The following is a 9048-nucleotide window of genomic DNA, read 5'->3' as shown; positions in this document are numbered from 1 at the left end:
TAAAATATTTGAATTATATATATTCTTACAATAAGACATGATACGGTTTGGTAGATCGACAAATACTTAATCCTATAATTGAAATTAGAGTCAATATCACATACTCAATCTCTCAATTCAAATACACCAACATATTACTTAAAGTGCACATCGAAGAATCATGATTACAAGTACACATAAGTGTCTGAATATGGGGAAATTAAAAGATCCACTTCCTCAACAACAACAACAAAAAAATAGTCTAAAATACAATATTGTATATTCGCCTATAATCCATATATGATGCATGTCTTCACTCGTCGAAGTTCTTTAGTTGAACCCACGACGTCATCCGAACTATTTGCAGCAAAAAACTTGCCTGTTTTTCCTTCAAATTTTGCTGGGCTTTTTCACTGATTCTGAGGCCACTTGTGCTGTGTATGATTAAATGCATGCCCCCACCATAAAATTGGAGCATTCCCTTTTATATTCACGGGAATAAAATTGTGGATGCAACCACTGAACTGAAGATTGTGGATAACGAAGAGAGATCGGAAGCTATTCAATATTTTATTGAATAGATTAAAATTCTATGTGCTTCAATGATGCTTCGAACTTTGCCAACAACTTCAAAGTTTGCTATTTCTTGAAGTATAATAAAATAATAAATGGATATAGCGGTGGGTGTGATTCATGTATTTGCCATATGGAACAAGGTTTTTGATGTCACCCTTCACATGATTCATGAACAAAATTAAACATAAAAAATAAAATAAAAAAATTCAAGGCCTTCATGATCAATAGTCGAACGTATTTGGTCGGAGTTGTTTTTGGATGTCATTCCTCCATGGTATGATAAACTCGCAATTTTATTGTTAATAAAAAAAATCTATGATACAAGTTTATATATATTGTAGGACCGAGTGCTTACCGCTTTACCAAAAGCTATAGCTAGTAGTAATAGTGTAACTCAAATCTTTTAAACCGTACAGCAGCTCAAGCACTACGATTCGATCGCTCTATCAAGCAGGGACAATTATTGCACCCAACAATCTCCCTCCCAATAATTGCACTTCTTCCAATCAATGAGAATCGAACCTGTGACCTTGGCTCTGATACCAATTATAGGACCGAGTGATTACCGCTTTACCAAAAGCTATAGCTAGTAGTAATAGTGTAACTCTAATCTTTTAAATCGCACAACAGCTCAAGTACCACGATTCGATCGCTCAACCAAGCAGAGATAATTATTGCACCCAACATATATAGAGAAGTTTGTGGAGAATTTAATATATTTGACATTGATATATCTTATCAAGTACAAAAATTATAACATGTTAGGGGGAAGTAAAACTGATATATTAAATATACAATAGGCCTATGCGCAAAAAAAAAAAAAAATTTATGGTATGAGAAAAAAAGCCAAAATGATGTTCTGAGTTTGTTTGTTTTGTATTTTAGTCTTGTAGTTATTAAAATTTAGATTTTGGTCATATAAGTTAATTGTGTTATATTTTGGTTTTTAAGTCTTTTTTTGCCGAAATTTTGACGTGTCATCGGAAAATTTTGATGTGGTAAGTGGAAATATCAATGTGTTTGGTTCCACGTCATCACTCAATAAAAAAGAACAAAAACACATTTAACATACATAATCAAAACACAAATTTTAATATTTATAAGACAAAAAACATTAGGTAAACTTAGAATATCATTTTGATTGTTATCCATATAGTGTCTATATATATATACATACTTGAAAACTTTCAGCTAATAAGTGCAATAGGAGCATTAAAGTAAGTTTAATATAGACCAAAAGCATTTCTTAATAAATAAATCTAAAAATAAATATAATAAAATATGTTTGAACTGTATTCTAACATGAATAAACTTATCTAATTAATAAAAGGGTTGAGACGGTCTCACAGATCTATACCTATTAGACGGGTCGACCTGGTTCATATCTACGGTGAAAATAATATTTTTTAGATACAAAGTAATATTTTTTCGTAGTTCGAGTCGTGCACAAGATTAATCTCACAAAATTGAATCATACGACTGGTCAACCTACAATCGGTGAAAGAGCAAATTAAACCCTGATTTCACGTGAGACTTTCATGTAAATTTTTTTTGTATGCTCAAATTTACTTGAAGTAAGCTAAAATTAAGATGTGTGGGGAATGAGGGAGGATGATGTAATTACATAGAGTTGTAATTTGACTTGCAAATTGAAAATCGACAAAAAAAAAATCAGTATTTTTTTAATTGTTTGACAATACCCACAACTCCTATTTCTGGTAGGTCACTATTGTGTATATATATATATATATATATTGTACGTAAGGGATTCTAAATGAACCAAAAAAATTCACGTTCAAGTTATTCTTTTAATTCCTTATAAAAAAAATCCAACTAGAAGAATCCAAGAAATGTGTGTATTTTTTGTGAGTTGGGTCATTTTTTTCATCAAAAAGGAACCGTCCTTCCACGAGTCATGTGGTCTACTCCATTTGTTTCGAAAACTAAGTTTTTAATGGCTCTCAACATCTCACTTTTTATTGGAATAATTGTTTTACACGAGTCTCCATACGTCCAATGAATTCATACTTCCTTCTTTCCATTTATTTTATAGCAATTAACATATATATATATATAGACACACACACACACACACGTGAATATCAAACAAGATTTGCATATAAATGAAATTATAGATCTATATACGACTTGAATGTTTATTTTCGATTGTTCGGTACGAAATATCATAAATTTTATTTTATTGATTCGTTTCTGTTTCGAGTCGTTTAAATTTTTTGGTATGAATGTGAAAATGATCGCACCCTTTTTAATATTCAAGTCTTTAGTTTTTTAAAGCTTTATGCTCTTATAAGACAGAAGAGAGGTAGTAATCGATTCATCGAACTTTTTTTTTATATATTCAAGAAAAGTGTAAATAAACAGTGAATCAAAGTTCTCCCTCGATATGGGCCGTAAATGGGTTTTGTTTTTATACTAAAAGTGCTGGCCCGAGTTTTGGAGAGTTTGATATCCAGGCCCGGTATTTTTCCTTCACTTTGGGCCACAGCAAAATTATACATATATATTTATAAAAATAAGTAAGTGGTATTCATTTCTTGTATTAATTAAATAATATTCATTATATGGACTAATCGAATTTAATTTACCTTATAAACAAAAAAATATTATAATTAAACTTTATGAAAATAACAAACACTAATATTATCACGTTTTACTAAATTTTTAATTACTTCACTTTTCCTTATATGATATTGTTCTTTCTTTTAGTGATTACAAATATTTAACAAAGCATGCTAAATAATTTTTTTTAACAAAATTATATAAGACAACAGACCTAAATTTAACAAAATTAAATTTTTACTAAGAAATCTGTCTCACAAAATACGACCCGTGAGACTGTCTCACACAAATTTTGCCTATAATAATTTAATTTTGTTAAAAAAAATTTATTTAGCATGCTTTGTTTCACTTGTGCACTATAAAATATATTTCTTTAAAAAAACATATTTTGTTATAAGGACGAAGTGTTATATTCGAGACTCGATTATAACAAATCTTTGTCACTGCTAAAAAAAAATTATAGACAATAAATTATTTTAATAGTATTATTTTTTAAACACATATTTTATATATAAGAAATTATTAATCAGCTTTTTGGAACGACAACACATCAAATAGATCAGTCACTGATCAAGTTGGGCCGTGGCGTATTCACCGTTACAATAAAATCTTTGTGGCCCACTCTTACATACTTAAAACAATAGGGCCCAAAATGAGATAAGTGGATTATATTCCCATTTCACGGCCCATAAGGATTTATTATATTTTGTGCTAGGTAACATACCACCACGTCGATTTTTTTTTTATATTAAAAAAAAAAATCAAATCTTATTTATTTGAGCTTCTGATTTTTTAAAGTATCGTTGAGATTCAAATTTGAAATTTGTGACATTAAAATAACACACACTAGGTTATAAAACTAATAATCAAAATATTTGAAACATTGAATAATACATCCATGGTTTAAATAATATTTCAAAATTAAAAACCGAGCAAAAACACGATCGACCTCAAATTAACTCAATACAGCTCCTATCGATTAATCCAAAGGTCATCATTGGCCCGACACACATCGCATTTATATCGATAAGAAGACGGGTTGATCCGACCAATATCTATAATGAAAAATAATATTTTTTTATGAACCGAAAATCCGTCTGGTTTCTGTGAAGACAATTGATTTAATTATTAATATTTTATTAATTTTAGATCACAAGCAACAATAATAGACATCATATCACTCTCGTGACTCCTATACCAAGACTCAACATCTCGTTAGTACCATAGAATTAAATTCTGAATCCTGCCAAATCAAGTCTCCTTAATAAATCCAAATTTCGTAATTATTTCAATAATCCATATCACCTAAACCCCCCAATATTTTTTGAAAATGACTGTTACTGACTCATTTACCAATAATAACGATCCGCTTTAAATATTGAGTAATGTAGCATTTTTTTCAGAGCACGACTCGTTTTTTCGCGGTTCATGATGAGGTTCTACTTTTCTTGATGAGGTTCTATTTGTCATTTCTGATTTCTTGTGCAGATATTGCGTGACAATATTTCCTGAATATTCTCTGTTGATTATTGACAATAAATATGGCAATTAATTCTATTTTTCTTTAGTAGGTGGATTTGGATTACAATATTCCGAGAGATTTCTTTAGGTAGCGGCTTGAAGCTTGAAAGTGCATAAAATGGACAACTATGATATACTGGAGCAGATTGGCAAAGGATCTTTTGGTTCTGCACTACTTGTCAGGCATAAACAAGAGAAAAAGAAGTAAGGGAACTTTCTATGTTCTGAGATTACTTCAAATTAAGCAGACGATGATGCAATGTAGATCATATGCTAGCAGTATATATGTGTGTTATTGATTGGTGATTTTTATATTTTGTTATGGTCTAAGGTATGTGTTGAAGAAAATTCGACTTGCTCGACAGACTGATAGAACCCGCAGATCTGCCCACCAGGAGGTGGCTTCTTAATCTCTTCATTAGATGTAAATGAACTAGCTAGTTGATTCCTTCAAGGATATGTAGAGGGTCACTAGCCGATAATTTGACCGGAGAACTTTTTATTTCAAATTATTATTGGCTACGCTTCATTGATTCACATTTTTGTTTGTTATCCAAAAGAAGTTTATATTATTGGTATTTGAAGATATGGTTCAGTTTACACGAGTAATATTTGAAGTAAAAGCTCCAAGCTCAAGGGTATGTGATGAATCATGTTTCCATGAAAATAAATGGTTGCATATCAAGGTTTTCTCTTGTGAAAATGGATCCAATATATGTGTACGGCCTGGCTTAAAAAAAATTCTATGTTGTGTAATTCTAATCTGACGCAATATTTTCCTCTCTGTAGATGGAGCTTATTTCTAAAGTGCAGCATCCATATGTTGTGGAATACAAGGATTCCTGGGTGGAAAGGGTATGTGCCAAGTATAGGAGTTGTGATCTAAGTATCTAACTATGGAACACCATGACTTCTCTTTATGCTGTTTACTTTAATTGGCAATTATTGGAATCTTATGGATTTCAGATTTTGTTAACTTTTGACTGCTTTTATATTTTGTTTCATCTCTTGTTGACATGTGATTTTCTGATTTCAGGGTTGCTTTGTTTGCATTGTAATTGGCTACTGTGAAGGAGGGGATATGTAAGTTGCCGTCGTTAAATAATGCTAATTCATCCATTAGTCATGAATCTCATTTGGACCGGCACCATTCTCTCATGGCGTAATCCATAATGGTACTGACTTGTTGTATTATGTCTTTTAAAATTTTTGTAGGGCCGAGGCCATTAAAAAGGCAAATGGAGTTCATTTTTCGGAGGAGGTTGTTTGATGACTCAGTTTTATTTTTATATAATATTAATGTTTGATAGGTTTATGATAAAATTCGTTACTGATTCTGCTAATTTTGCCATCTGAATGTTGAACGAGGAACAGAAGCTTTGCAAGTGGTTGGTCCAACTATTGATGGCGCTTGATTACTTGCATACCAACCATATACTTCACCGTGATGTCAAGGTATATTAAGATTCTAAACTGTTGTGTACCATCATTAGGACATGATGCCACACATATCCATGTATTATAATACCAAGTGATAGTTATCCATATGTGTCACGATACAGGCTCGGAATTTTGAAAGCTCATCTTTTAATCTACATTTTTCTTTTCAGTGTTCAAATATATTTTTGACAAAAGAGCAGGACATCCGCTTAGGTGAGTGAATATATGCCATATTCATGATATTTTAAATGTTCAGTTATGAATAACTCGTTTCAGATTTCAATCACTGTCTTTAAACGTTCTCTCCCATTCTGCTGTTGCTTTCAGGGGATTTTGGGCTTGCAAAAGTATTGACATCTGATGATCTTGCTTCCTCCGTAAGTTTATGGGATGCTTATTCTTTGGGGTTTTATCTTTCTGCATATTTAAATTTAAATACTGTTTACTTCTCATGTGATCACAGGTAGTGGGTACACCGAGCTACATGTGCCCAGAGCTTCTTGCGGATATACCTTATGGTTCCAAGTCAGACATTTGGTCTTTGGGTAAGCTTCTCTATGTTTTAATTCTATCATCCATCTAAAATTTTGTTTATTTTTTGGCTGTTAACTTTTCTTGACACGTGATATTCAGGATGTTGTGTGTATGAAATGGCTGCTCGAGTACCAGCATTTAAAGCCTTTGTGAGTTGTTTTTTTTACTTATTGGCGTATTGGTGTTGACTTTTTGTTTAGTCTTCACTTGTATCAATCTATTCTGAGCATTGAACCATTATAAATATTTAACTTTGCATTTTGCTTTTTCATGAAATCCAGTAATTGGATGAGTAATACACGTCTCGTATTGGTATCTGCTGTGTCTACTGTTTCTTGAATTTTCTGATTGAAATTCCGCATCATGAACAGGATATACAAGGTCTAATCAACAAAATAAATAAATGTATAGTGTCTCCACTCCCGACAATGTATTCCGGTCCATTGTAAGTCCATTATGTGGAATTGTGTGTGATTCTTGAATAACTCCATCAATTTAACTGGCTCTCGTCTTTTTGAAATCGTTCTTGCAGTCGAGGACTCGTCAAGAGTATGCTAAGGAAAAATCCAGAGCTCAGACCAAGTGTACATTCTTTTTTTTTCTTCTTCTCCTTCACCCGATTTAGCTACCAATAATGATTTTGTACCTCACGTTTGAATTATAAAAGCTACTCTTCTAACCTGAAAATCACTCTCTCGTTTGAGTTTACAGGCTGCAGATTTACTCGGGCATCCTCATGTTCGTCCCTATGTCCTAAATGTTCATTTGAAGGCAAGCAACCCCAGACGTCAAACTTATCCGTTTCATGCACCTGATGCAAATAATGTCAAGAAAACAAGATTCCAAGAACATGAAGTTCTTAAATCAGAACAACGGCTTTCATTTGGCAACAATAGGGCCTTGAATCCTAGTATATCTGGAAATGAACTAAATTCTCCATGTTCTTCTCGAAGAACTCAAAATTCCTTGAGTCATTCAAATACTAAATTTTCGGAAGTATCTGTCGGAAATGTTGGCGCAGACAAAGGGATTACAAAACCAGTGAGCACGAGGTTCTCTAATGCTACAAAAACATCTAGAGTGAATACAGCAAGAGCATCTGCCAATCCTAGAAGACAGACCAGTCCATTAAAGATATCAAATCCTGGTTCAACTCGTGAACTGGTAAGTTAATGAGCTTTTTCTTGATTTAAATATTGGTATCATTCACTTTTCAAGAGTAGTTTGTTTGATATCGAAGTTCATGTAAGAACCATAGTGGCATTATTGATTGAACATGCAGCTTCCAGTCTCGCATACTCCAGCTAGAAAATCATCCCAAATATCACGAAGAGCCTCTCTTCCCTTCTCTGCAAGAGTTATCCCACCTGTATCCCCTTATAAACATAGTGTAGGTTTTCTCCATGCCGTAGAATCCCCGGACGTCTCTGTCAATGCTCCACGTCTCGATAAAATGGTCGACTTCCCTTTGGCTTCATCTGAAGATCCTCTATTACCCATTCACAGAATATCATCACTATCTGCTCAATGCTCTTCTACCTCTCCTCCGTACAGCGCCGACTGTTCAATTATGAAAGACAAGTGTACAGTTCAGTTACTCGACAGAGCCCTGATCCGGCCACGCAATGCTATACGCACTCTTGATGTTCCACATAATGAAAGTGAATGCTCAGAAAATAATCCCACTAGTGGAGGAAGGTCTAGTGGCTCGTCTTCCGATTTTCACCAACGTAGGTTTGATACCTCATCATACCAGCAACGTGCCGAGGCCTTGGAGGGGCTACTTGAGTTCAGCGCCCAACTTTTGCAGCAAGAACGTATTGACGAGCTTCAAGTGCTGTTGAAACCATTCGGACCTGAGAAGGTTTCTCCTCGAGAAACCGCAATTTGGCTTACCAAGAGCTTCAAGGAGAAGAATGCAGTTTAACATTTCTATGTCTATTGATTTGACCCCATTACACTATCTCAGATTTAACCGCTAACTAGTCCAAATTGTCCACTCTATTACTCTTGTTAACTTTCTGTTATCTGATATGTATTCTATAATGATAGTTGGTGAGATCTAGTGAGACAAACTAGTTTGGAATTTGCTTGAATTTCTTGTTCATGGTATAGTAGAAATGAATGATCTCATCACTAAACGATTATTTCTTTAATGAAATTACTAAATGGATTTGTGATATTTTGTTCGTGGTGAATCTGAAATACCATAATGAGATTGTAGCCTTATTATTTAAAGAAATGATTTTTCGAGTTAATTTCACACTTGTGGTTGCTATCTCAATACCTTGCAACTTTTATCAGTGAAAATTGAGATTACTGAGTCTCGTGGTATGATATATTTTTTTATGTTTGGACAGATGGAAGCCTCCTCTAGCATGGTAAATTTTTACATAATATGCCAAGCAGTTGGAGCTT

The 9048-nt window shown here is 33.3% G+C and overlaps 1 protein-coding gene across 1 annotated transcript; it reads left to right on the top strand.

Annotated features, from left to right (window-relative positions):
* Positions 1-4653: 4653 nt before the first annotated feature.
* Positions 4654-8812, top strand: LOC142539347 (serine/threonine-protein kinase Nek2-like). Its single transcript, XM_075644752.1, has 14 exons — positions 4654-4860; positions 4988-5054; positions 5446-5511; positions 5693-5739; positions 5872-5917; positions 6031-6111; positions 6267-6309; positions 6424-6473; positions 6560-6641; positions 6730-6779; positions 7002-7075; positions 7163-7214; positions 7342-7794; positions 7913-8812. The coding sequence occupies exons 1-14, from the start codon at positions 4775-4777 to the stop codon at positions 8555-8557; spliced, it is 1842 nt and encodes a 613-aa protein (XP_075500867.1). The 5' UTR covers positions 4654-4774; the 3' UTR covers positions 8558-8812.
* The last annotated feature ends 236 nt before the right edge of the window (positions 8813-9048 follow it).

This window comes from Primulina tabacum, chromosome 3, assembly GCF_025594145.1.
Source record: "Primulina tabacum isolate GXHZ01 chromosome 3, ASM2559414v2, whole genome shotgun sequence".
Lineage (NCBI taxonomy): Eukaryota > Viridiplantae > Streptophyta > Magnoliopsida > Lamiales > Gesneriaceae > Primulina > Primulina tabacum.
Note: the sequence above shows the minus strand (reverse complement) of the source record. Positions and strands in the feature narration are given on the sequence as shown.